At 41.7% G+C, this 27,922-nt stretch overlaps 3 protein-coding genes across 5 annotated transcripts; all 3 read left to right on the top strand.

Moving 5' to 3' along the window:
* Positions 1 to 1,033: 1,033 nt before the first annotated feature.
* On the top strand, positions 1,034 to 3,180 carry LOC101753573 (pentatricopeptide repeat-containing protein At5g39350-like). Its single transcript, XM_004955072.4, is given in 2 exon segments — positions 1,034 to 2,995; positions 2,997 to 3,180. Coding segments are annotated over 2 exon segments (1,992 nt in total). The 5' UTR covers positions 1,034 to 1,069; the 3' UTR covers positions 3,063 to 3,180.
* Positions 3,181 to 3,585: 405 nt separating this feature from the next.
* LOC101763828 (actin-depolymerizing factor 1) lies at positions 3,586 to 5,617 on the top strand. Its single transcript, XM_004953321.2, has 3 exons — positions 3,586 to 3,693; positions 3,786 to 4,051; positions 5,158 to 5,617. The coding sequence occupies exons 1-3, from the start codon at positions 3,691 to 3,693 to the stop codon at positions 5,306 to 5,308; spliced, it is 420 nt and encodes a 139-aa protein (XP_004953378.1). The 5' UTR covers positions 3,586 to 3,690; the 3' UTR covers positions 5,309 to 5,617.
* A 2,579-nt stretch (positions 5,618 to 8,196) lies between these two features.
* Positions 8,197 to 27,780, top strand: LOC101752754 (BEACH domain-containing protein C2-like). Of its 3 annotated transcripts, XM_022824364.1 has the most exons (31): positions 8,197 to 10,143; positions 10,581 to 11,368; positions 11,687 to 12,373; positions 12,683 to 12,820; positions 14,773 to 14,877; positions 15,013 to 15,126; positions 15,279 to 15,355; positions 15,644 to 15,725; positions 16,637 to 16,969; positions 17,604 to 18,223; positions 18,642 to 18,726; positions 19,454 to 19,648; positions 20,162 to 20,710; positions 20,803 to 20,946; positions 21,154 to 21,624; positions 22,015 to 22,163; positions 22,345 to 22,414; positions 22,510 to 22,593; positions 22,672 to 22,728; positions 22,813 to 22,881; positions 22,963 to 23,049; positions 23,140 to 23,256; positions 23,473 to 23,622; positions 23,744 to 23,804; positions 23,875 to 23,995; positions 24,361 to 24,457; positions 24,534 to 24,647; positions 25,206 to 25,572; positions 25,850 to 26,652; positions 26,749 to 26,967; positions 27,048 to 27,780. In XM_022824364.1, the coding sequence occupies exons 1-30, from the start codon at positions 8,457 to 8,459 to the stop codon at positions 26,893 to 26,895; spliced, it is 8,568 nt and encodes a 2,855-aa protein (XP_022680099.1). In that variant the 5' UTR covers positions 8,197 to 8,456; the 3' UTR covers positions 26,896 to 26,967; positions 27,048 to 27,780. The 3 variants fall into 3 exon arrangements, with proteins under 3 accessions (XP_022680099.1, XP_022680104.1, XP_022680103.1); XM_022824369.1 differs by lacking the exons at positions 25,206 to 25,572; positions 26,749 to 26,967; positions 27,048 to 27,780 and having other exon boundaries at positions 25,850 to 26,017; XM_022824368.1 differs by lacking the exons at positions 25,850 to 26,652; positions 26,749 to 26,967; positions 27,048 to 27,780 and having other exon boundaries at positions 25,336 to 25,515.
* The last annotated feature ends 142 nt before the right edge of the window (positions 27,781 to 27,922 follow it).

The raw sequence follows: 27,922 nt of genomic DNA, 5'->3' as shown, positions 1-27,922 counted from the left end.
CTGGAGTCCGTTGCGTGAGGAGGTCGCAATCCGTGTGGGCCGCGTGGGCCTGACGGTGGAATCGCAAGTCTGCACGAGTCGGCCTCCTCTGCTGTCCTGCAACCTGCTCTCTCGCTTCCATTTTCTTTTTTCTTTATATAAAATATGTATGTATAGTAATTACCTTGGTGGAAAAACAAGGTATGCTGCAGCATATGCAGCATACCCTGTAGCTCCGCCCCTGCCTGCGCCCTGCTGCTGGATGCCTGGACTGGCCGCTGGCTCGCTGCTGCCTGCTTCCGGCTGGCAATCGACTAAGTAGTATTGCCGTCGTGTGATGGCGTCTCCGTCTCGTCTCTCCGTCTCAGCAGTCGGCGGTCTGCAGATTCCGGGTAGGGCACGCTGTACGCCGCGCCGCAAGCCGCACGAAGAGACAAAGCCGAACTGCCGTGTGCTGGAGACCTGGAGTCCGTTGCGTGAGGAGGTCGCAATCCGTGTGGGCCGCGTGGGCCTGACGGTGGAATCGCAAGTCTGCACGAGTCGGCCTCCTCTGTTGTCCTGCAACCTGCTCTCTCGCTTCCATTTTCTTTTTTCTTTATATAAAATATGTATGTATAGTAATTACCTTGGTGGAAAAACAAGGTATGCTGCAGCATATGCAGCATACCCTGTAGCTCCGCCCCTGTTTGCTTATTTTTAGCGTCCGTGTTTAGATACTAATTAGAAGTATTAAACGTAGAGTATTTACAAAACTTACATAAGTGGAGGCTAAACGGCGAGACGAATCTATTAAGCCTAATTAGTCCATGATTTGACAATGTGTTGCTACAATAAATATTTACTAATGATGGATTAATTAGGTTTAGAAGATTCGTCTCGACGTTTAGCCTCCAATTACATAATTTTATAAATAGTCTACGTTTAATACTTCTAATTAGTATCTAAACATTCGATGTAACACGTGCTAAGCAAAACTAACCAAACGGTCATGGAGGATTGAAACCCATTTTGCCTCTCCCCGAGGCCCCGACCGAAACACAGACCGTCCGTCAGATTCAACATCCCGAGACCCGAGGCCCTGAAATCCTCAATGTCAACCAGCACTCTTGTCCGGCAATGCCTCGCCCTCCTCCTCCGCTCCAAGAACTCCTCGACACCGCTCCCACCCGCCACCGTGGCCCAGCTCCATGCGCTCCTCCTCACGTCCGGTCACCTCCACCACGACAGTCTTCGTCCCCTCTTTCTTTCTTACTGCGCCTGCGGCCGCCCATTCGATGCCCACAACCTGCTCGCTCAAATGCCCCAGCCGCCCCCGGTTTCCTTCCCCAACACCCTGCTCCGCTCCTACACCGACCTCGGCTTCCACCGAGAGGCCCTCGTTCTCTACTCCCGGATGCGTGCCTTCGACCACCTCACCTTCCCCTTCGCCGCCAAGGCCTGCGGCGGCCTCCGCCTCCGCCGCCATGGTCGCGCCGTGCACTGCCGCGCGCTGGCCGCGGGCTTCGGCGGCGACGCGTACGTGCAGAACACGCTCGTTTCCATGTACACGAGATGCAGAGAAGTGGCTGCCGCGGAGGCAGTGTTTGGCACGATGCGGAGCCGGACAGTCGTGTCCTGGAATACGGTCATTGCCGGGTATGTCAAGAACGGCTGTGCGGAAAGGGCTTTGGAGGTGTTTGAGACGATGGTTGGTGGTGGCGTTGGCATTGACCGTGCCACGGTTGTGTCAGTGCTGCCAGCTTGTGCGCAAGCCAAGGACTTGCGGACAGGGAGAGCCGTGCACCGGCTGGCTGAGGGGAGAGGCTTGGGGAACTATGTCGCAGTGAAGAACGCTTTGATAGACATGTATGGGAAGTGCGGAAGCTTGGAGGACGCAAGAAAGGTGTTTGACGATGACAAATTTGATAAGGATGTTGTTTCTTGGACGGCAATGATTGGTGCATGCGTGCTGAATGACCGTGCGGGCAAGGCCTTGACTATTGGCTGTGAGATGCTGTTGACAAGTGAAGCTCGGCCCAATGCTGTGACTATGGCGCATCTGCTCTCAGCTTGTGCCAGTTTGCCATCTGGGAAGCATGCCAAGTGCACACATGCGCTGTGCATTAGACTTGGGCTTCAATCAGACATTGTTTTTGAGACTGCACTTGTTGACAGTTATGCTAAATGTGGCCATATGAAGATGATAGAGTTGATTGTCGAGAAAGGATCAGGATGGACTGAAACTTGGAATGCAGCAATCTCTGGTTACACTCACAGAAAACAGGAAAAGAAAGCTATAGGGCTGTTTAAACGAATGATTGCAGAATCAGTGCGCCCAGATTCTGCAACAATGGGAAGTGTCCTCCCAGCCTATGCAGAATCCGCTGACCTGGTACAGGCGAAGAACATCCACTGTTTTTTACTGACTCTGGGATTTCTTGGGAGTGCAGAGATTGCCACTGGTTTGATCGACGTGTATGCCAAGGCGGGTAATTTGGATGTGACATGGGAGCTCTTCCAGTGTTTACCTGAAAAGGACACGGTTGCCTGGACAACTGTCATTGCTGGATACGGAATGCACGGACATGCTCGAACTGCCATCCTGCTATATGATAAGATGGCAGAGTTGGGGGTGAAGCCGAACAGCATAACCATGGCCTCATTGCTGTACTCTTGTAGCCATGCTGGTATGATAGATGAAGGCCTTCGTCTGTTTGATGGTATGCGCAACGTCCATGGCCTGATGCCTAGTGTCGAGCACTACTCGTGCCTGGTTGACATGCTTGGCCGAGCTGGAAGGATTGAGGAGGCGTACCGCCTCATTGAAGACATGTCATTCGAGCCAGCTACCTCGGTGTGGGGTGCTCTGCTGGGTGCCTGTGTTCTACACGAGAATGTTGAGTTTGGGGAGGTTGCTGCTAAGCATTTGTTTGAGCTTGAGCCGGAGAATACTGAGAACTATGTGCTCCTTGGGAAGGTATATGCCGCAGCTGACAGATGGGCCGATGTTCAAGATCTGCGGAGAATGATGGAGGAAAAGGGTCTTCGCAAAAATCCCGGATCTAGTGTGGTTGATGCAAAGTCTGAATTGTGCTGAACCATGATAGAACAGTAAGTGTTATACTTGTGACAGATAGAGCGCAATGATACTTCGATGAAAGCGTTAGTTAAAAAAATCCTATTAAAATCCTGAGTTTAACAAAGATGTACTATTCGTTGCTCTATAGGCTACAGGCCTACAGGCTACAGCTAACAAGTAGTAGTACTATTTTTTTTATCTCGCAATACAGGAGAAGCAATTATCAGTTTGTCTTGAAGGACTGTTAAACTAATGCAAATTAAAGAAGACATACACCGTGCAAAAGAAACAGGCCGAATGCACGGCATGTTGGTTTGTTGCCACAAACGTTTCTGCCGAGAGAGGGGGCTGTCAATTATAGGGACGGGTGGTGGCGCGCATGTTGGTTGGGCACAACGCTTCTGGTTCTCACACACGAAGGAGGGGACGTGCTTGGTCAAAGGCCCCTCCCCGGACGTGGTGGCATCATGCAAGCCTCCATCCCGGTTGCCCATCCCCTCCCTCCCCTATATCTGGCCTCCTCCTCCCCCTCTTTCAGGCCTAGAAATCTCTCCCCTCTGTGCTGTTGTCCACGTCCCTTTCTCTCCTTTGCGCATTTCCGTTTGTTTCTCAACCAGAGGAAGAAAGGAAGGAAGAGATCAAAAGCATCAATCATGGTGAGTACGTTTATTCTGTTTCTCTCTCTCAATTTCGTTCAGAAATGTTCTCTGATGTGGTGGGTTCTGTCATGGGCCTTCCTCGTTGTAAGTCGAACTCCGCGTCGGGAATGGCTGTGTGTGATGAATGCAAACTCAAGTTCCTGGAACTTAAGGCAAAGAGGAGCTTCCGTTTCATCGTGTTCAAGATCAACGAGAAGGTGCAGCAGGTGGTGGTGGACAGGCTGGGAGAACCAGGTGAGAGCTACGAGGACTTCACCGCCTGCTTGCCCGCCGACGAGTGCCGCTACGCGGTGTTTGATTTTGACTTTGTCACTGATGAGAACTGCCAGAAGAGCAAGATCTTCTTCATCTCTTGGTAACCCTCCAGCCCACATATATTTTTTTGTTTGATTTTGTTCTTCATTGCAGAATGTTCCATTTCCATTGCATCTATTCAATTCTGTCAACCTTCTTTATGTACGTTAAATGCCTAAATGATGGTTGCTTCCCTGAATTCTTAGTTTACAATTGATTTTTTTTCACAAGAGGATCATCTATACATGTTCAGTTACTGCAGCTTGGCCATTGGTATATTACAACATTTCTCTCAGCATTGTTTTCAACCTTTGCGACTTGAAAAAAGTCATTGCACTAAACACCAAAGACAATGTTGAATGAAAAAAGGCGTAAATCCACAGATATCTGGGGGTGGAGAGACTAGCAACTTACTACACAGTGTAAAAACAGAAGCAGAGGTCTGTGATCTGCAAAATGACGCACATTAGCACGTCTGTTTCTCAAAACAGATATATATGACTATAATTTCTGTGGCTACTAAAATCATCCATGTTCATGTGTTTGCACAGTTAAACTATCATGTCCAAACACTATTTTTTACTGTCCTTGATCCTTCACCAGCTTAAGTAATTGCTGCGAAATAAATTGATAGATAATTACTGATGCATGTGAAACAGATGTATCATAGAACTGGTAATAGCCGATTGGCCAATTATACCGTGTTTGTAACACTGTGCATCTTAAGAAACTGAAACTTAGCATCTCGAGGAACTCATATCAAATCTCTAATGCAAACTTCATGTTACAGATCATGATCTGTTCCCCTCTGGTGAATTTTGTGGAGCCAGGCAATTTAGCAGCATGAGTTCAGAACAAATACTTACAGGCGGCAAGCTGCTTCATATAATAAATCTTTATTTTCCGTCAAAATTAACATAAATCTTTGATCGAGTGCATTGATCATAGGTCATTAGATTCTTAAGCATGATATGCAAAACATTTAGACATGTTAGCTTTGTGGGTAATATGTATATTTCTGTCTGTGCCAAATGTGCAGAAACGAGATTGAGCTCTGCTAAAAGAAAGGCATGAACACTGAACCATGAAACTCTGCCAAATGCGCAGAAATGAAATTGAGCTCTGCTAAAAAAAGGCATTAACACTGAACCGTGAAACTCTATGCAGGGCCCCAGATACATCGAGGGTGAGGAGCAAGATGCTCTATGCGAGTTCCAAGGACCGGTTCAAGAGGGAGCTGGACGGTATCCAGGTGGAGCTACAAGCAACTGACCCGAGCGAAATGAGCATGGATATCATCAAGTCGCGAGCCCTCTGAAACAGCCCGACCGCTGCATCCTCCAGGAGCGCATCAGCTCCTGCCCTTGCTATTCCTTCTGTGTTGGTGACGGTCATCCGTTTTCGTGTCACTGTTTTCCTGGACGCAAAAGTGTTGCCCTCTGTATGAGACTGTATGCCATTTTCCCTTTTTTACCGTCTCTGCCGTAGTCCTGCTACTGCTGTAAACTAGAATTCATTTGGTGTTTTATCTCGTGGCATTCTCGAGTCTTTCATGTGTCTATGCAATGCTAGTTGTGGAGCCTGATGTACCGTAGTTTAATCACCGATTTCCAAAAGTTTGATATTTATCTTATATCTTGGTCTTGCGCATGTCTACTGCTGCAAATACTACTCCATATCGTCCATCAATATAAGACATGTTTTTTATCCGGAAAGATCAAATCTTGTAGTATTACCCACTATAGGATTTTTAAGAGCCTTCACGTTAATTGTCAACGAGGCACACTAAAAAATAGATAAATCTAAAGTTCATTGAAAAAACAGAAACACCACGCTACCATTTTGATATACTCTAATTATAATCCATAATAGTAGTAACCATTGGATCTATTCTGTTTTATCTAAAAAGTACTCGCCTCTTCATTGTGAAAATAAGCTAACAATAACCCTTAAATTTGCATCTTGAGTACCCACATATGCTATTATTAAAAAAGCCTAAACTAACCTTAAATATGAATTTAAATTATATACTTCTAAAATTATAAAAAAATCTAAAGGTGCTCTAATATGTTATTACAAGTTATTTACATCTATCAATGTTAATAAAGAAAAAAATAACTTAGGGTATACATGCATGATGTGTGCACATACATATATGTTGGAAGCAATGAGCATATCAAATCCCATGTTAAACCTAAACACATAACTTAAGCTAACGTTTCAATTGAAACACGTGGAGATTGACTGCAAAGGGAAACAACATATAAAAATATATATATGATAATTGGTAATTAAAATGTATTACAATTAGATAAATACTACAGAATATCTATAAGTATTATGTTAGAATATGAGCAAATGACACAGTAGAGATATACAATCTTGATTTGATGTGGGTTCTAAATTTATCCACATATTTCTAACACTTGTAGTGTCCCTTCAAAATGACTAGGTAGTGCGGGAGCATAGGTTGATGGACCACTTTTACAAACTTATGTATAAGTTTATTTTACAAAAGATGTGTAGCTAGATTCACATCTGAACAACTTTTAAGATATATTGATTTTGCAAGAAATAACATACATATTGCACGAAAAAAGGTAAAAAAAAATATAGTTTTAAAGACTTTCTCATATAAAATTACATCCAACACTCTTACTCTGCTCTTATTTGTTTGGACTTATTATTCCGAATTGGGGAAAAAGCCATAGCCCTAAAAAAAGAAGGTTCTCTTCTATTTTAGTGCCATATTCTTCAGCATTATTTATCAAAAGACAAAACCAACCATATGTCTTCTTAGAGAACTATGATAGGCTCATGCTCATTTGAACAAAAACATTACTCAAAACCAAAAAAACTACCATGTTTGTTGAAGCATTTATTGTGTTATATCCTCCCAGTTCTACTTTACTTTTCCCTTGATTAGAAAGAAGACTTACATATGCGTCAGGCAGCCTGCAAGATCGAGTAAAATTTTCTTGTCCTCTCTCTCATCCCGACATCACAAACATCATGTTGAGACAGCGCTAGTACTAGTATATCAAAGGTTAACCTCTTCCACCGATTTGGGAAGGTATGTCTAGTGTCTTTCTCATTACAAGCTACAAATATTGTGAAACTTATCCTGAAATACTTAAAAAAAACTAGTTTATCGTCACATACAACATCACATCAAACTAACATAAATTAAGCAACCAGAGTATTGGCAATTTGATAAGTTAACAGTAATAGAATATGAAAATAATAATCATTAGAAAAGCATAAACCACGACACCAATTAACGATGTAACAAATCTAACCAACTTGCATTGTTTAATTGCTATTCAAATCTGAGTTAATATTATTAGATTTATGGCTAACATAAGTTGTGAATTAATTAAACATGTATGATGCTCACTTCGGATTACATTTCTTCTATTATATTGATCCTCCAAAAATCACTTCCTTTGTTACTTTAAAATCGTCATCTTCGTTAACAAAGCCCCAATGACTATATCCTTTAGGGGAAATAAGGCAAGGTATAGGTCGGGTTTGTCAGTGTTAGTTTGGCTCCGTGCTCTACATCAAATTTGAAGTTTATGTTCTAAAAGGAAATGGTTTAGATGTCTCTCTTTATATAAGAAAAAGTCAGGTGTTATTGGAAGCTCTGTCATCCTAATCCTTTCGCAACATAATTATTTAAAAATTAAAATTTCTTTCTATATAAAACCTTTTTAAATATAAAATTAAGGTGTTAGGAAGATGTAGAATAATTGAAAACACACATCTTGGCTTAACAGTAATTTTGTGACTCCAGTGAAATTTATTTTTCCTTAAAACTAGAGGGAGATAAAGTATATGCTGCGCCAAAATGGGAAGGCTGCTGATGTTTGCACCTGAGTTTAATTTGCCCCATTTCTGATCATATATTGAAAAAATAGTTCTGATTTTTTCTCACATCTGCCCTTTATTAAATGGAAAAGTCAAAATTATCAGGAGAAAACATTTTCTGGGCTTTCATTCGGCCCAGCCTGAGCCATGCTGCCGCCTCCTTGGAAATGGCCGCTAAATTCGAGCCAGGCCCGCGCCCTGGGAAAAATATGCTCGTTAATCCTGCCACGTCAAGATTCAAGAACCATTAACAGGCCTAGCTAATCGCGGCAGCGACGCCATTTCTTCGCGTTCCCCGCTCGGCCGCTTCTTCTCTCTCTTCCTCCGCCTCTCGGGGCACGCCCACGCCCATGCACCGCGCCACCACCACTAATCTCGCGCGAGCATTTTCCCAAAACTCCGACTGTTTCTTCCCGGCCTCATACCCAAATCGCAACATTTTCGCCCGAACGAATCGCAAAATTTCCCCCCAATTTTGTCGTCGTCCTGTCTCAGCCCCAAAATTTTCGCCATCGCGTTTGATCCTTCCTCATTGTTCCAGTGGCCAACAGATTCCTCACATTTTTCTCAAATGTTTTATGGAGTAAGCATTTGAGATGGGGGAGGAGGACACCGGCGAGATGTCCGATGGCTCGCCGCCCGCGCCGTGGGAGCACGGCGTCGACGAGCGGTTCGCCGCCGAGTCGCTCCTCCCGTTCGGCGACGAGGCGTACGCCGTCAACGACGAGGAGGTATCGGACACGGAGATGAGCGCGTGCTCCCCGTCGGCCCCGTCGGAGCCCTCCCCGCCGCTGCGGAGGCGCCTGGCTCCGGTAGTGGCGTCGGACGTGCCGGAGGAGGTGGTGCGCGCCGTGGACGCGGTGATCATGGGCGGCGGGGTCGAGCACCTCCGCGAGATGGTCTCAGAGGAGAACGGCGAGGTCTCGCATTTCATCGTGGACGTGCTGATGGTCACGATGGGCGGCGTGGACGGCCTCGACGAGGGCGCGGGCGACGGCCTCGGCGCGGCCACCGGGTTGCCGCCCAGCATCATGTCCAGCTCGCGCGCGGCCGCGATAGCGGCCGAGCTCGTGCCCTACCTCCCCTGCGGCGTCGAGCCGTCGCCGCGCACCCGCATGGCCCGCGGCCTCCTTGCCACCCTCAGCGCTTGCACCCGCAACCGCACCATGTGCTCCGCTTCCGGCCTCCTCGCAGTCCTCCTCGACGTCGCAGAGAAGCTGTTCGTCGGAATGGGTCAGGGCAGCAAGTGGGACGGGACGCCGATTGTGCAGTGCATTCAAGTGCTGGGTGGGCACTCGGTCAGTGTCAGGGACTTGCATTCCTGGCTCCTTTTGATCAAGAAAGCTCTCGTCACGCGGTGGGCCACGCCGCTGACTCTCGCTTTGGAGAACGCCGTGGCAAGCAACGAGGCTAAAGGGCCGGCGGTGACCTTTGAGTTCGACGGGGAGAGCTCCGGTTTGCTCGGCCCTGGGGATAACCGGTGGCCGTTCTCTAATGGCTTTGGGTTTGCCACATGGATATACGTTGAGTCTTTCTCAGCCTCGCTCGACACAGATACGGCATCTGCGGCCGTTGCAGCCGCTGCAGCATCAACATCTGGGAAGTCATCACCTTCGGCGGCGGCTGCTGCTGCCTGCACGCTTGCGGGAGAAGGAACAAAGCACATGCCCCGGCTTTTCAGTTTCCTCACTTCGGATAGCCATGGCATTGAGACCTATTTCAATGGCCAGTTTCTAGTTGTGGAGAGTGGGGCTGGGAAGGGAAAGGCCTCTCTCCATTTCACTTATGAATTCAAACCACGGTGCTGGTACTTTGTTGGTCTGGAGCATACAAGCAAGCAAGCTTTGCTTGGGAAGGCTGAGAGTGAATTGCGTTTGTATGTGGATGGGGACCTTCACGAAAGCTGTCCATTTGAGCCCCCGCGCATCGTGAAACCACTGGCTTTTTGCTGCATTGGGACCAACCCATCACCAACTATCGCTGGCCTTCAACGGCGCCGGCGGCAATGTCCATTGTTTGCAGAGATGGGACCTATCTATATATTTACAGATCCTATTGGGCCAGAGAGAATGAGTCGACTAGCTTCCAGGGGAGGAGATGCACTTCCCAGTTTCGGCAATGGTGCTGGTTTTCCTTGGAAATCTACAAGTAATCACATAAGGGAAGCTGCAGAAGATAGTTATGCACTTGATATTGAGATTGGTGGAAGCTTACATCTTCTCTACCATCCCAGCCTGCTCAATGGCCGGTTTTGCTCTGATGCTTCACCTTCTGGCTCAACAGGTCTGTTTTCTAAATATTGTTTTTCTTTCTTATGTTCAGGTTGCTTTCGTTACCATTGTCCTCATAATTGAGACTCATGAACTCTTTTATTTTTGGGGGTGGGGGAGCTTGGTTATAAGGTTATTACTTGGTGATTGAACCATGATCTAGTTAGGTCCTGATGCAATGGCTACTCAAATGTTTTTGAAATTCTGAGCTTATTATGTTATTTTTCTTGGGCTATCACCTGCAACATTGTACTAAAATTTTGTTCCACAGTCCTGCATTAACCATGCCTGTGTTAGTTAAATAAATGTTTCAATAACATGGTGTTAACCATTACCAGTGATCAGGGCATTCCAATGGGTGCCAAAACGTTTGTCATGCAATGATAACAAACAAGTGCTTGGGCTGGTTCAGAAGTATTACTGCTGATGGTATCTTATGTTGAATCTTAGGTACTCACCGAAGGCCTGCAGAAGTTCTTGGCATGGTTCATGTTTCTCATCGTGTGCGGCCAGCTGAATCTTTATGGGCTTTGGCTTATGGAGGTCCAATGGCATTACTACCACTAATTGTGAGCAATGTCGAGATGGATAACCTGGAACCCATACTTGGCGATTTGTCTTTGTCTCTTGCCACCGCGTCTCTTTCTGTCCCTATTTTCAGGATCATTTCCTTGGCTGTTCAACATCCTGGAAATAAAGATGAGTTGTGCCGTATTCATGGACCAGAGCTGCTATCACAAGTTTTACATTATCTGTTGGACACACTGTCCAAAATAGAAAGTGGAAAGAAAGAGATACTGAGTGCTGAGGAGCTTGTTACTGCAATTGTATCTTTGTGTCAGTCTCAAAGAAACGATCATGGTCAAAAGGTGCAGCTCTTCAGCACTTTGCTGTTGGACCTGAAGATGTGGAGTTCATGCAACTATTTTTTGCAGAAAAAGCTTCTCTCTTCACTTGCAGACATGGTTTTTGCTGAATCTACTTGCATGCGTGATGCAAACGCACTGCAAATGCTTCTTGATGGATGCAGAAGGTGTTATTGGGTAATTCATGAAGCAGATTCAATTGATACCTTCACACTTACTGGACATGAGAGACCTTTAGGAAATGTAAATGCTTTGGTTGATGAGCTTTTGGTTGTTATTGAACTGTTGATAGGAGCAGCACCTTCTACGTTTGCTTCTGATGATGTTCGTTGTTTGGTTGGATTTGTCGTCGACTGCCCACAACCTAATCAGGTAACTGCACTTGGCACTGCATTTCATGGCTCAGACATCCGGAGTACACACTCAGATGTATTGGTTTATACAGAACTGAGTTTTAAGTAGAAACTAGTGGTGTCTTAATTGAACTATTGCCTGATTCTGAACTATAATGTGTCCTTCAGACACAAAATAATGTGTTTCTAAAACCTGTGGGCATTTATAGTTTGAAAGTTTTATTTTTAGTTTATGAGATGTCCACCAAGCTCATGCTCTTAATCAATTGTATAATTTCTTCAAGAGTAATTTAAGCAAGAGATGGTTTTATGATTTTGGTAATGTTCTATTTGGCAGGTTGCTAGGGTGTTGCTTCTCATCTACAGATTGATTGCACATCCAAACACTTCTAGAGCTAACTTGTTTGCTCAGTCCTTCATTTCTCGTGGAGTAGTAGAAGCATTACTTGTTCTTTTGCAGAGGGAGGCTAAATCTGGTGATAGCAATATTTTCCACAGCAGTAATGTGCCACAAAATGCTGCTTCGTGGAATGGATCTTCTAATCTTACTAATAAGGATTTGGAACTAAAAACTGCTAATGGTGAAGAAAGCTGCAAGGATCATCAGATTCAGTCAGTGCAGCATCAAGAACCAACCTCCCATGAAACTGGCAGTGGACATGAGTCTACTAGCAAATGGTGCCTACTAAAGGGTCAGTTCCTAAATAATTTGGGTGGCATCGATGTCCCAAATATCTCTGACAATGTCCAAAATAGCGTATACAATATCGATGGTGGTGATGGAGTTCTTGTTGGGATAGTCCATGTTTTGGGTGCTTTAGTTGCATCAGGCCACCTGACTTTTACCTCATCTACTGTGAGACCGAAGTTGCCAAGTGGTTTTCTGACTACCTGTAAAGGAGAAGGAAATACCATGTTTGAAGACAGAGTATCTTTACTGCTCTTTGCATTGCAGAAAGCTTTCCAAGCAGCCCCAAAAAGGCTTATGACCAGAAATGTCTACCGGGCATTAATTTCTTCAGTGGTATGGGTGTTTTTCAGGTGCCTTATATGTAGTTATGTGTAAAGGATATGCATCATGTTTCCAGAACTATAGTACTGGGTCAATATGATTGCCTCTTTTGCCTTCTCTTTGGTTATGTTATCACTTGTCAATTCTCTTGGAAGTACTTGAATGAGTAAACATCCTAGAGCCTTTTTCAACCATGATTTACAGAAAAAAGTTCAAGTTTATTTAACTCTGGTTCACACTATTAATTTTGCTCATTTAATCATAGGCACAACTGCTTTTCCTCTGGAATTTCTGAATTTGTGTTTGTGTTCTTGAATGCAGATCGATGTTTCTTCACCAAAAGATAACCTAAAAAACCTACATGATTCTGGTTGTCATTTTAAACACATTCCACTTTTGATGGTCCTACTCTGTTCTCTTCCATATGCATCACGGGCATTCCAAGCTCATGCTATTCAGGTATATTTGTCGATCTGTTAAGACTGTTTTCTGTCTTAATGTTTTATTGATTCCAATAACTAGATTTTATTACATATCTTCTTGTAGAACTTTGTTTCATTATTGTTATTCTCTTCATTGATAAACATTAAATGGGTTGTCTTTATTTGCATCACACAGCACTTGACCAATATCACAATATCACAGCTACCCTGAACACATATACTGCTACCCTTAACAGGATTCATGCACAAAGTGCACGGGAAAAACCATGCTAAAGTTTTAGATAAATTTATACACAATGGAATTGCTGTTCTTACTAGATTACTGTATGACAAGGTTGATGCCAATATGAATAACATGGTTAAATTGAGTCCTGATGACTCAATCAGATAAAACATGGAGGGACCTTTTGTTTATTAGAGGTTCTGACACTTCAATTTCCACAGCTACTCGGCTTTAAACCATGGCTGTCTCCCATTGTTTTGATAATTGGTTCCAAAGTCAAAATATGCAGATATGGATGGTTGGTAATGATAACGAAGGGAGACAACATACAGAGGTTCTGATATGACACGGGGGTCAAGACCTCACCTTGCCCAATGGACATTAGCCATGAATCAGCCATTACTTATAACAATGTGTGTACCATGATTACCAAAGCCACAATAACTATCCTTCATCCATATTTCCTGGTTGATGTCCTCCTTGGGGAAGATGATATTGCTTGACATGAGATTCTACCTTCCTAGATGATGGCCTTTGGTGCTTGTGGAGCGACATAGATGGTATGAAATCAAAGATGGATTAAGGTGGGGTGGGCACTTTAAGTGCCTTTGCTAAAGTTGCAGTTATGGAGACATTCTGCTGAAATTAAGGGAGGTCTCCAGAGAGGTGCTTCTGTTCTTTCTTTTTAGATTAACAGGACATCTATGTACGAATTTTATCAACCTGAGAGCCAACAGTTAGATCAGATCAAAACATTTCTACTCCGATATATATCGCAGCCTCCAGCTGATAGTAAGGCATAGAAACAGGTTACTACCAGTAATAAAAAGAGCATAACCAAACTTTCCAAACTCTTAATTATTCCTTCCCAGCCGAATGATTGAACGATGATCTTTCCATCTATGCTTCTAGTCTTCGGAGATGTATTTCAATTTCAGTGTCACTCTCATCTTTGTTCTAAGAATACACTGATCCATCTGGGGAAATACCATATCCTTGAAGATTGGCCACCACCCACCAGTGCTTTTATCTTATTCCACACTTTGCGTCACACTGGCTTGATGTTTATCCACTCTGAATGCTGAAAACAAAACAAGGCTTCTCCAAAGTGCGTAATTTTACTGTTGTCTTTTAGGTACATAGCATCTAATGGAAGTGGTTGGCTAGTTTTAGTTCTTTCTAAGTTTTATGCCAAACCAAATCTCATCTGGATTTAGCTCCATTACAATTAAAAGAACCATCTGGGTTCAGGACATGCCTTTTTCCGCTTCTTTTGGAAAAGCTTAGGATACCATTACTAGCATGAGTCAGGAGTATGTGCTAAGGTCTGATTTGGGCAGAGGTTAACATTATACACTGGAATCGTCAGAAATGAATACCTTTATATATACTGAAACTTTTGTTAACTTCACTAAGCTACGAAAATGGTTTTAGGTGCTGGCTACTGCCAGAAGTGACCACAGCACTAGAAAATATACTCCAGCCTCCAGCTGGAGGCTAGGTAGCGTATCATTTGCCGCATCCATTTATTCTATATGTCACCATTCATGTAACTATGACATTCAATTCTTCATTGGTTCAATTGTTTGATTAATGCTGAAAATTCAGGCAGTACAATATGTGAATGCTTAAACTTCGTTTTTCTATGGTTTGAAACTTGGATGACATTTTTTACGTAGACAGTATGTTATTTATTGTTTTTCCTTCGGTTTGATCACTCATGGTGCCCTTCTACGTTATTTCAGGATCTTCTATATTTGGTTTGTAGTCATCCCAAGAATAGAAGTACAATGACTTCCATCAGCGAATGGCCCGAATGGATATTGGAAATTTTGATTTCTAATCATGAGGTAATATTTTCTCCGATGACAAATCAAAGAATTTTGTAACGGGCATACGTTAAGAGCTCGCAGTTGTAGTCCCTACTTTCTTCTTTTTGGACTGTTTACTTCCGTATAGATTATAATGTGTAAACTGATATGTAGATGGGGGACGACAAAGATTCAGATGGTGTAAGCACATGTGAGGTTGAAGAACTCATACACAATTTTCTAGTTGTTATGCTGGAGCATTCAATGCGACAAAAAGATGGGTGGAAGGTGCGATACTTTGATCTCTTGTTTCCATTTAGAAAATGGCATATTTTATAGATTCAAACTTCTTTTTTTGGGCTTTCTCCCTCGTCATACTCTTCTTTGACATGGACACTTGGTTGCAGCTTTATAATTTTTGTAATGTGGTAATATTTCAGGATGTAGAGGCAGCAATACATTGTGCAGAATGGCTTTCAATGGTTGGAGGATCTAGCACCGGTGACCAAAGAATTAGGTAAACAATAAGCAGCAGTGCGCCAGCGCATATGAAGTTTTCTAGTTAATTATTTATTTTATCTATCGCTTCTGCATTTGTGTTTTTTGTTTAATGTTTCAGGCATGTATTTATTTGTGCTTTATCTGTTATCACATTCTTTTGTTCCCAAGAGCACACATATGCTTTTTCCTGAGACCAAATTCAAGGCTGATATTTTTTTGTTAATTTTCATATTCCGATTCTGTGAAGAAATATCTAATGCTGTCTTGCATTGGTGATATCTTGTGCTATTTTGTTCATTTTAAGGCGTGAAGAATCATTACCAATTTTCAAAAGGAGATTACTGGGTAGCCTGCTTGATTTTTCTGCCCAGGAGCTTCAAGTTCAGGTAGGTGTTACTTCTTCAAAGGTTGTTCATATATAGAATTTTATTTTATAATATAATGTTCCAACAAACAAGGCATATCTTTTTTTCCTCGAACACGCAGGAGAGCTGCACATCATTATATTAAGAAGATAAAAGAGTCTAAGAAAACTCATACTGTTCAGAATAGCACTCGTATATATATTGAAAGGGCTCGGGAAATAGTAGATCGATAGATGAGGTGCAGAGCATGTGTACACATGTAGGCAAGGGTCTCCAGGGTTTATAGAAACACCACAAATTAGGAGATCCTTGCCTAACAGAATATCATCTACCGAAACCAAGGGGTGGTGCACGGCAGTAGGCCTGTGTGGCCAGCACCCAAGGCCCAAAGGTCCTGCCGAACTATCCGTTGCTAATATATATGAGTACATGACTAAACAAAGTGGGACCCTATACAGTTAACCCCCCCCCCCCCCCTCCCCCCCTCTCAAATGCAAGGCGGATGCAATAAAAAAAGATATGACCAGAGATCTAAAGCATATTTTTTTTATGTATTTTTCTGTTGGTAGCTCCTTTTTTCATCTAATTTTATTCCTGTTCTGCTACGATCCTGTCAAAGTTTGGAAATAAGTCAGCGTAGGGCTAGGCCTTTATCTTTGGTGTATCTTAGCCAGTTTGGTGTCCACTTATGTGAAACAAGGTAACTTTCAAAATTGGCACAAGAAGCTACACATTAATTGTGGCTTATAAGCCCTTGCAACCTTGTATGACAGGATCAGTGCCTATGCAATTAAGATAGAAAGGGTAACCTCATAGACCTTCTAAACCAACATTCCATGTATTGTCACGTAAAAAATGTCTCTTAAGTTAAAATTATGAAATTAATGATTCTCAGTTCAACAATTATTGACTTCTCTTATTCATCGTTACAGCAAACTGGAGGAATTGCTGCCACAGCAGCTGGTGTTGCAGTGGAGGATTTAGTTCCTAAAGAAACAAAAGTACAAGCAGAGAAAGCTGCCAATCTCTCGGTAGCATTGGCTGAGAATGCAATTGTCCTGATGATGCTTGTAGAAGATCATCTGAGGTCACGCAGTCAACACTTTTTCATGTCCTGTTTGGTTGATAGTGCTGCCTCACCTGCCTCAGTGGCTTCATTAGCTGCCAGTAGGTCAAATTCGCTGAGTAGATCTGGCAGTGAGCATTTGGAAGCTGGGGGCTCAAGGCAGTCTTTGTCCAGTGATGCTGGTGGTCTTCCAGTTGATGTATGTATATCTTGAATGGCCTTCCAATATTTCTGCGTATGATGTTATTTCTACTTCTGAGTATTTGTGGTGCATTTGCAAGATGATATGATGTCGGTCCAAATATGTTCAATTTGTAAGAAGCACTATTATGTTAGTTGGGGAATATATGAATCATAGATGATTGGAAGTCCAACTTCTAGGAACAACTTATCATGAAGAAATAAACAATAAAGAATGCTATTTCTTTAACCTTAGAATCAATAAGGTCCTTAGCCATTACGGGGATCAAGTATGGACTTCTGAAGAGGCTGAATTATAATCAAATGCCCTGTTTGCAGCTTGTAAGTTGTTTATTAAAATGAATATCTGTAGCTAGTAGTTGTTGTTATGATATGTTTATGGCAGTATACCGTTCTTACTATCATTGTTTTCTCTGTTGTCCTTTTTTTTCTGTGTTGCCTATTGACTGCTCAGTTGCACTAAGTTTGGAACTCAACAAGCACAAGTATAATCCAGAAGAATACTGTGTGCACTGCAACAGTGATTTTACTTCATCGATGATAGCTATGCGCTTGCTTTTGGAATACTCTTTATATCATCTATTGAAGCTTATCTTACTACACTGTTGTTTTCTTTGTCAAAAAATATTCAGGTTCTTGCTTCTACGGCAGATACAAACGGACAACTTTCTGCTGAGGTGATGGAACGCGTAACAGCAGCAGCAGCAGCTGAGCCTTATGGATCGGTCAGGCATGCATTTGTATCTTATGGGAGCTGTATTTCAGACCTTTCAGAAGGGTGGAAGTACAGAACCCGATTGTGGTATGGTGTATGCATTCCGCCCAAATCTAATGTGTTTGGTGGTGGGGGAAGTGGTTTTGTATCATGGAAATCTGTTCTTGAAAAGGACTCCAATGGAAACTGGATTGAACTTCCATTAGTAAAGAAATCAGTTGCTATGCTGCAGGCACTTCTATTGGATTCTGGACTTGGGGGTTGCCTTGCTACTGGAGTTGGATCTGGGCCTGGCATGGGTGTTATGGGTGCCCTTAATCAGTTGTTAGATAGTGACCAGCCATTTTTTTGTATGCTCCGGTTGATCCTTGTTTCAATGAGGGAGGATGACAGTGGGGAAGATGACATTTTCACGAGGAACATTAGCATGAAGAATGAGATCTCAGAAGGATTGGGCTGTCAAACTGGAAGCATGCTGCCACTTGATGGTCACTCCAGTGCATCAATCAAAAAATGTCCGGCTGCACTTCTGTGGAGGTACACCCTGTTTGCTATCTTGTAGCTACTGTAAATCAATGTCCATGAAAAGGGATACGACCTATTTGTGCTGTTTAGAGTATGAAGTTCCTAGTTCATAGGGAATGAAAAGAAACCTCTTAGTTCAGTAACAATACATATATGTGTAAATTAAAAAATAGTGTCCAGGGTGAAGCTGACAATTGCTCCATGGGGACATCTTTCCAATGCCAGTTTCTGTGTACATGATGTTTACAATTATTTAAGTAAAATGAGCTTTGGTAATATTGCTGATGCTTTTGTATTACATCATGACCCACTCTTTCTCAATGTTCAAGCGTATTCTGGAGTGACTTTTTATCCAATATTTTCTTTTCTTTTTTTTTGTAGCCATATATCTCATCTTTACTGATGTTTGGAGCTGTTGCTCTTTTTACAGAGTGCTTGGCCCTATTTTAAATATGCCAGTTTCAGAAACTAAGAGACAGCGAGTTCTGGTTGCTTCTTCTATTCTTTATTCAGAGGTAAGTTTATTTATTACTTGCATAGAATAATATTATCTCTATTTGATGAAATACCATTTTCCAGTTGTACTATTCCAGATTGAATAATCATTGAAGTCGGCACATGATGTTACATTTTTAAAAAATATTATTATTTCTTAAAGTGCCAGGAATCATACGTTATTAAGCCATTTTTCTGTTTTGGAGGAATCCATGAAAGTGTTTTAATGCTTCAATGTTACCTGCATTGAAGCTCTTTGCTCATCTCTTTCTGTAAAGCTTACGGTTACTTTCAGCTTCTATGAAACCTACATAGAATGTCCATATCACCTGTAATAAATCTTGTGTTTTTTTGTGTGTTTATTTAAAGGAATTAAATTTTCCTACGCACAAAGCATGTACCATCACTGCTGTATCTAAACTGTAAGCATATGTCCTATATCTGAACTTGTATACTACCCTAAACTCTACTATAGCTACCTTTGATTTTAAAGAAGGAAATTTGTCTATGCTTATTCGGTTTCTTTGTGATCTATGATATTCACATCTTGTACCATGGGATATTGCAACATTAAATGGCATTTTAGAATGTCTAAGTAAAGTTTTCTATTTTAGGCCTTCTAAAATTGTGGGATACTATTCTGCATTTCTGCTACTGTTTGTTTGTTGATATTGATTGTTTCTAGGAGCTAGAGGAAAAAAGTTTGTTTTATCAAATGTTGCTCATGAAATTTATGTATCATAACAGTTATGGCATGCTGTAAGCAGTGACAGAAAACCATTGAGGAAAAAGTATGTTGGGTTGATCATGCCACCATTTGTAGCTTTTCTGAAAAGATATCGATCTATTTTGGCTGGTATACATGAGCTTACATCTCCAGATGCGCAAAATCCACTAGCTGTTGATGACTGGGCTTCAGCAGCAGACACTTCACCTGTTGAGGTAAACGTTAATTTTTATATTTCATGCTAGAGTTACAACTGAGATTACCCGGTGCTTGTGCTCATTTGTATCAGTGACTGTTGGTACTAGAGCATTAAAAGCTCTAGCAGGTTGTTGCTGAGAAATGTGATTTTTGGATCTTATAGCTTTCCGAAAAATGCTATTTTGCAGAGGGAACTCTGAATTTTGGCACATTACCAAACCTAGTGGTTAACTTATTTATGGTGTATTTTCATATTCTTGAAACTAGGAGTTGTACAGCCCTTATCAGTTATTTTAGTGTTGCTATTTTTTCTTATGTGAAATATTTCATGAGATGCTTTCGGCTAAGTCTTCGTAAACATTTTAGTTGTGATAGTGTACCATTTCTACTGGATGTTACTTTTAAGAAAAATGCTGATTTTTGATGCAAAAGTTTGTATTGTTCCTATTGGATAAAGATCTCGCCACTGTTTTTCTTCAAAGACCCATCTATTCATGGTGATATTTTTGTTTCATTTCTTTTGATCTCAGGTTGGTGTTTCAATGATATCACCTGGCTGGGCTGCTGCTTTTGCCTCTCCACCAGTTGCAATGGCATTGGCCATGATTGCTGCTGGTGCCTCTGGGACAGAAACAATAGCACCGCCAACTAATAAATTGCGCAGGCGTGACACCTCATTGCTTGAGCGTAGATCAGCTAAATTGCACACATTCTCAAGCTTTCAGAAGCCTCTAGATACTACACCAAGCTTGCCTACATCGGCACCAAAGGACAAAGCAGCTGCAAAAGCTGCAGCCTTGGCTGCTGCTCGTGACCTTGAGCGTAGTGCAAAGATTGGTTCGAGAAGGGGTCTTAGTGCTGTAGCAATGGCAACTTCAGTACAAAGGAGATCTGCCGGTGATATTGAGCGTGCACAAAGGTGGAACACGTCTGAAGCTATGGGTGCTGCGTGGATGGAGTGTCTGCAGTCTGCTGATTCAAAGTCTGTTTCAGGAAGAGATTTTTCTGCCCTTTCGTACAAATACGTTGCACTTCTTGTTTCCAGTTTCGCCTTAGCACGGAATTTGCAGCGAGTTGAGGTATGTTGTCAACTTGTCATGAAATTGAACACTTCCACTCCTGATATTTAGAAATTTCTATGCATCATTAAAGGTAACTTTTGGGCATGCAGATGGAGAGGCGAACACAGGTTGAAATATTGAACCGTAGTTGCATGTCAATTGGACTTCGGGCATGGCGGCATCTTCTTCATTGCTTGATAGAGACAAGTAGACTCTATGGGCCTTTCGGAGAACTCCTGTGCACCCCTGATAGTGTACGGTAGCAGTTCTGTGTTTACTTTCACTTCCCTGTTATATCTCATTACTATACAAAAAGCAATTCTCTTTGCTGACCACTTTATGATGACCTTGAATTGATCATTTTTTTCATTCAGGGAAAAAGTTGCATCTTAGTGCTAAATGGCATGCATGAATTTTGTTTCTCACCGATGTCTTTTGTGTATTTCCATCTTTGTACACAGATTTTCTGGAAGTTAGATTTAACTGAAAGTTCATTAAGAATGAGAAGATTTATGAAAAGAAACTACAATTGGTTGAATCACTTGGGTGCTACTGCTAATTATGGGGAGCAGAAGTTTCTTTGTGATGGAGCAGACTCCAATGCGTGCCACTCAGAAGATGGAGACTCTTTACCTACAAATGTTCTTTCAACAAGTTCTTTGATTACAGTGGATGGAGGACATGAAGACATTCGGCAGGGTGAAACTGAGAATATTTGCAGCAGTGTAGATGATCAACTGACAAATTCATCACCACTTGATCAGTCTTTGACTGGATCAGTGGATTCAAGAAGTTCTGACTTTTCTGGTGTTCGCAACTTGGTCCGATCCACAGTAGTTGCACCTGGTTATAGGCCTAGTAATGAGAGAATTATTATTGAACTTCCTTCAATGATGATTCGGCCGTTGAAGGTTGTACGAGGAACCTTCCAAGTAAGTGTGGTCTAATGTACGTGGTTTCACTATATAGTTGTACATTGCATGTTGTACCAAATCAAACTTCTGATAAGTGTCATACCTTCTTGTCGTTAATGATAATGGCATCAATTAAAACTGAAGTTTAAATAAACATAAGTACATGACTACCATGCTTCTCTTATGCATAAGGTTTCAATTTATTTCATAGCTATATTAACCCTGAATGCATGATAATCAAATCTCAGTTCACTAATGATCTTAGCTAGTTAATTTTATCGTATGGAGTAGGTGTGATTTTAGTATTATTACAAATCTCTCTTATGTTTTCTGTCCTTTATTCTGTTTCATCTCCCAATCCAATATGCTAATGATATCTTAAACCCTAGTATGTAATCTTTTTCTCAGGTCACATCAAAGAGGATTAACTTTATCGTTGATGAGCATACAAGTGACAGTTACATGGATGATATCACATCAACTAGTGGCCAATATGATCAGCAAGATAGAGATCGGAGCTGGCTCATATCGTCACTTCATCAGATTTATAGTAGAAGGTAAGTGGTTCTTTTTACCGTCTGGTAGATTTTGAACTTGTTAGCTTATGATTTTCTAAGAAAAAATATTTAGTTATGGAGGTATTTTTCACATGTTAGATCATTTCATGACTGCTCGTATAGATTCACGTTACAGGTTAGCACCAGTTTGTGTCACGCTGATTTAAATGAATTGCTGCAGATATTTGCTACGCCAAAGCGCTTTGGAATTGTTCATGGTAGACAGGTCAAACTTCTTATTTGATTTCGAGGTACAACCTTGATGAGACTCTACTCCACATTGTTTGAACCATATGCGTATAATAGGTGAATAACCTTTCTGAAATTGTACCTGAACTTTATATAGGATGTAGGAGCACGTACTCATGCATATCGGGCCATTGTTCACGCCAAACCTCCTTACTTGAACGACATTTTCCTTGCTACCCAAGTAAGTGTCCAGTGCAATTCTGAAACCAGGATGTTTTTCTAGTCCTTTCAGAGCCACTAATCTAAGATATCTTTTTAGAGGCCTGAGCAAATCCTCAAGCAGACACAATTGATGGAGCGCTGGGCTAAATGGGAGGTACACAAACACAATAATTTCATTTCTCTAGCAGTACAGCCTATGCATTAAATATCAAGATCTGAGTATACCTTGCTTGTGCAGATTAGCAATTTCGAGTATTTAATGGAACTGAACACTCTTGCTGGCCGCAGTTACAACGATATTACTCAGGCATTTTTTTACTACATGATTCTCAGTCCTGGGAGTAACATGTTCGCTACTGTTCCTTATGTTCTATATTTATTTCTGCAGTATCCTGTTTTTCCATGGGTGATAGCAGATTACAAATCCAAAACCTTGGATTTGGAAAGTCCGTCCACATACCGAGATCTTTCGAAGGTAAATTTGTGTGCCCCTTTCCTTGATAGTCTGGGTCCTGCATGTGTTTTCATTCATTTCACTGGTGATACTTGATGATTTCCTATGCAGCCAATTGGTGCACTAAATCCTGCACGGTTGAAGAAATTCCAAGATCATTACTCCAGTTTCAAGGATCCGATCATCCCGAAATTTCACTACAGTTCACATTATTCTAGTCCTGGCACGGTACAACTTTTTGATATCTGTATGATTTTGAGTTTTGATTCAGTGATCTGCTTGTGCCTTTTGTTGGGACTAAGAGATTTCTGTTAAGTATTCATTGCTGTTCAATGACAAACCATTCTTTAGTTGATTGGAATGAGTTACATTATACATATATGATTTGTTTTAACAATTCCTTAATTGCGAAGATATTGGAAATTAATATCATATTTATTGCAGGTATTGTATTACCTTTCCAGGATAGAGCCTTTTAGTACCCTCTCTGCTCAGCTGCAACGTGCCAAGTTTGATCATGATGATTGCATGTTCTCTGATGTCAACAAAACATGGAACAGTGTTCTTGAGGGCTTGGATGATGTAAAAGAGCTAGTAAGTTTCTGTTAAACAAGTGCTCCTTTGATGTATTTTTCAATGTACACTGTGTATTGTTTGGTGCAGAAGTCTATTTGGAATCTTCTACTAGAATCTGATTATGTGATTATCTTTATAGGTTCCAGAGTTGTTTTACCTTCCTGAGGTATTTACTAATTTGAACTCAAGCGGAAGACTAGGTGAGTTTCATTTCAGTCCGTACAAATAAGGTAGTGAAACTGAAACCCTTAATGTAGAGTATTATTGCAGGCTCTGTAGCACTGCCTCCCTGGGCTGAGAACCCTGTTGATTTTATTCATATACATCGTAAAGCTCTCGAGAGTGATCATGTCTCCACTCATTTGCATGAATGGATCGATCTAATATTTGGGTATGTTAGTTATGTGTTATTCTGTTGCCACTTGTAACTGCATTTGCCTTTTACTCAATCATTTATCCTACTTTTTTTATTTTTGCGATATTATCAATATGCTCTCACTTCTTTAAACCCCTAATGCTAGTTTTCAATTGACCACTAAGTAAGCTGCTTTAATGTCTGTCTGTTTAATTTTATGATAAATGGATCTTTGGAATATGGTTTCTATGTTTAGCAGAACTGAGACTCAATGTATACATTGTTCTCCTTAAAAGAACTAGTATCAGGAAGAACATATTCAACTATCCTGAGTTTCTCTTAAGAGGCATTTATTGATTATTCTTTCTTCACATTCTTTTGTCATTGGATACTTGTTTCAGATATAAACAGAGAGGTAAAGATGCAGTGGTAGCCAACAATGTCTTCCCTCATGTTACATATGATGGGATGGTGGATATTGATAAAATCACTGATCCAGTAAGTATTATGCATTCCTTTTCTCAGATTTTTTGTAACTATACAAAGGCTAATGTTTTACTAAAAAATGATATAGATGCAACGGCGAGCTACACAAAATCAAATATCCAATTTTGGACAGACGCCATCTCAGCTGTTGACAGTTCCCCACATAAGAAGAAGGACGTTGACAGAAATCTTACAGGTGCAGGTAAACATTACAAGCACCATTTCATGTTTTACAAAAGAAATCCATTATTTGATAGACATACTTGTGCATGTACTGTTGCTATACCAAGTAGATATGAAATATGGATAATTTAGAATAACCATAAATAAATTGCATACTTGCTGATTAATGTTAATTGCTTGTTCAAGGGACAGAATAGCACATCATTCAACAGTTCACTGTCATATTAAGTTACATCCATCTCCATTTTTACCTCAAGGGCATATGATAAGTTGACAGCATGTATTAGATGTTCTTTAATACTCTAATTAAACATGATCTGTTAGTGTTGGTGCCGCTCCTTGTTCCATGCAATTTTGACATAAATGATGGTTGAATGACAAGGGTAACAGTTTCAAAAAAGAAAAAAGAATGACAAGGGTAACAGTTTCAAAAAAAAAAGAATGACAATGGTAACAACTTAGCCCCTAGGCACCATTGTATTTTGCATTAAACAACAATCAGTTGTTTTTTTTTGGCACTATGATAAGTCATGATGTACTAAACTCGATATCCTTCTTTAATTTTTTTTCTGTGTAGACAATATTCCGGAACCCAAATGAAGTTAGATCTTATGCACTTCCTAGTCCGGATCACTGCAATGTTCCTGCTAGCGCGATGCTTATATCCAAAGATTGTATTGTAGTCATAGATTCTAATGTTCCCACAGTACATGTGGCATTGCACCATTGGCAGCCAAATACTCCAGATGGGCTAGGGGCGCCTTTCCTTTTCCATCATGGAAAAAATGCCATAAATTCAAGTGGCGGTGCTATATTTCGCATCTTTAAAGGATCTTCAGGCTCTACTGAAGACTACCAGTTTCCAAGAGCTGTAGCATTTGCTGCATCTGCAGTCCAAAATTCATCAGCTGTTGTTGTTACATGTGACAAAGAAGTTATAACTGGTAACTATTTCCTTGCGGTTCAATTTTTTCCTTCAATGCTACTTGTTGAAAAACTGGTGTTCTTCCATACATTTTGTTTGCTCTCTTTTCTTCTACAGAACCCTCCTAGATCTTCTAAATGAAGCTAAAAGGTTATGGTATCAAAAAACTAGTTTTCTTATCAGTTCCTGAATAAAATGCTACATATCTTTGGGTTATTTATATTGTTTTAGTTTTCTGTCTTGCAATGCTAACTGTTCTGAAGCTGTTTCTGATATCCTTTTTTATTCGACTATAGGCAGGCATGCAGATAACTCTGTAAAGATGATTTCCCCGGATGGAGCAAGGACTGTCGAAACTGCATTTGGGCATCTTGCTCCTGTGACCTGTCTTGCACTGTCTGCAGACAGCAATTATCTTGTTACAGGATCTCGTGACACAACAGTTATACTTTGGAGGATACGTCAGGTGGGTTCTTCACAAGAGAAAAATGCTCCAGAACCTCCACCATCTACGCCAACAACACCTACTAGTCCTCAAGCCACTGGTAGTAGCAGCAATAGTAGTTCAAGCAAAAATCTAGAAACCTACAGGAGGCGACGAATTGAAGGTCCTATGCATATACTAAGAGGTCATCTTGGAGAAGTAACCTGCTGTTCTGTTAGTTCTGACCTGGGACTTGTGTCATCTTCGAGTGTTTCTGGTGTCCTGCTGCATTCCTTGAGGACAGGACGGCTCATAAAGAAACTCGATGTGCCAGAAGCCCATTCCATATGCTTATCTTCTCAAGGAATTGTATTAATTTGGAATGAATCCGAGAAAAGACTATCCACCTTCACTGTTAACGGAATCCCTATTGCTACGTCAGTTCTGTCACCTTTCTCTGGACGAGTCAGTTGCATTGAAACTTCTGCTGATGGACAGTTTGCTGTAATGGGAACTTGTTCGGCTAGTAATTGCAATCATAAGGGCAGTAATGCTACAGAAGATGATTATGAGCTTGACAAGCCCTGTGGTGATGAAGATGTACAAGAATCAAATGAGACCAGGCTATCTGTTGATGCACCCTCTATCTGCCTCCTTGATCTATACAAACTTGAGGTGAACATGGAATGCAACATTTTGGCTTTTGTTATGTGTTGTTACCTCTGATTTCACTAGTGCAAAATTCTAAGCAGTTAGGTATATACTTGCCAGGTAATTCATACGCTGAAGCTGGGAGAAGGAATGGACGTCACTGCACTCGCTCTAAACAAAGAGAACACCACCCTTCTGGTTTCAACAGCTGATAAGCAGCTAATAGTCTTCACCGGTCCTGCTGCAAATAACCCAAGTGCACTATAGATAATCAGTAGCTCTTCAGGACCTGACTGGCTAATGTACCAGAGATCAACGCCTTCACGGCCCGATTGACAGGTTTGTGATTGGCACGCTGAATGACCATTTCTGCTACTAAATATCCATCGCATCTTACCTGAGTGTCCTTGATGCTGCAGTGAGCTTGAAGGTGGCAGACAGATCAGTGTTGCACGAAAGCGATGGACTTCTCAAGCCGTGAGAAATAGCGTCTAACGTGCATGACTTTAGAGGCTCCACCAGATTCTGCTGTAAGATGTACAGACTGGAACCTGAATGGGCGAGATGTGTACAGAAAGGAGGAGAGCTGCAGCATAACCCTGTTATTTTGCGTCGTGATGCTGCTGGTACAGAAGAATTTTACTTCTCGGACCATGGACCTTGCCATCCTCGGATGCCGTGGCGTGAAACCTTCCACACGCAGCAAAAAGAAGGATCCTACCCGTCTGTGTTGCGGCCGATAGATTTGTTAGAAGCTAACATCCGAATGTAATCATTGCTAGTGTCTCTGTTAAGTCGCATTAGTTATGTTGGGTGCAACAGCGAGGTGGCATGCAACGTTGTCAACTGCATCCGTGTACAGAATGTCGTCCAAGAAATTGACCGTGTCTCTTTCGACTTGCACACGCAATCCTTTGTTCACATGCATATAGCCATGTGGTCATCGTCCAGAAGGAGCGCCGATAGCACGCTGCCCCTCGTGGCTCGTGGCATACATCACTACAGCAGCAATCATCTGCGTTGATTTGTACTCTATACGAGTTACAATGAGCATTGTAAGGAGTCACGGTAGTCGGTAGGTGAGACAGGTTTATTTACACACGAAGTTTCTACCATGACTCCATCAGGGATTCAAAACTCAGAATCCCATGATAGGATAGGAAAATAGTTATTATTCATGAATCATTTCACACTGAAGCTTCCCTGTCTCAATCAGATATGCAGTAATAACCATGTCCGTGTTTTAGTGAGATTGATCTTTTGGATCACAAAAGACCAACACGTGTGTGATGTT

Source organism: Setaria italica, chromosome I (assembly GCF_000263155.2).
Source record: "Setaria italica strain Yugu1 chromosome I, Setaria_italica_v2.0, whole genome shotgun sequence".
Taxonomy (NCBI): Eukaryota; Viridiplantae; Streptophyta; class Magnoliopsida; order Poales; family Poaceae; genus Setaria; species Setaria italica.
Note: the sequence above shows the minus strand (reverse complement) of the source record. Positions and strands in the feature narration are given on the sequence as shown.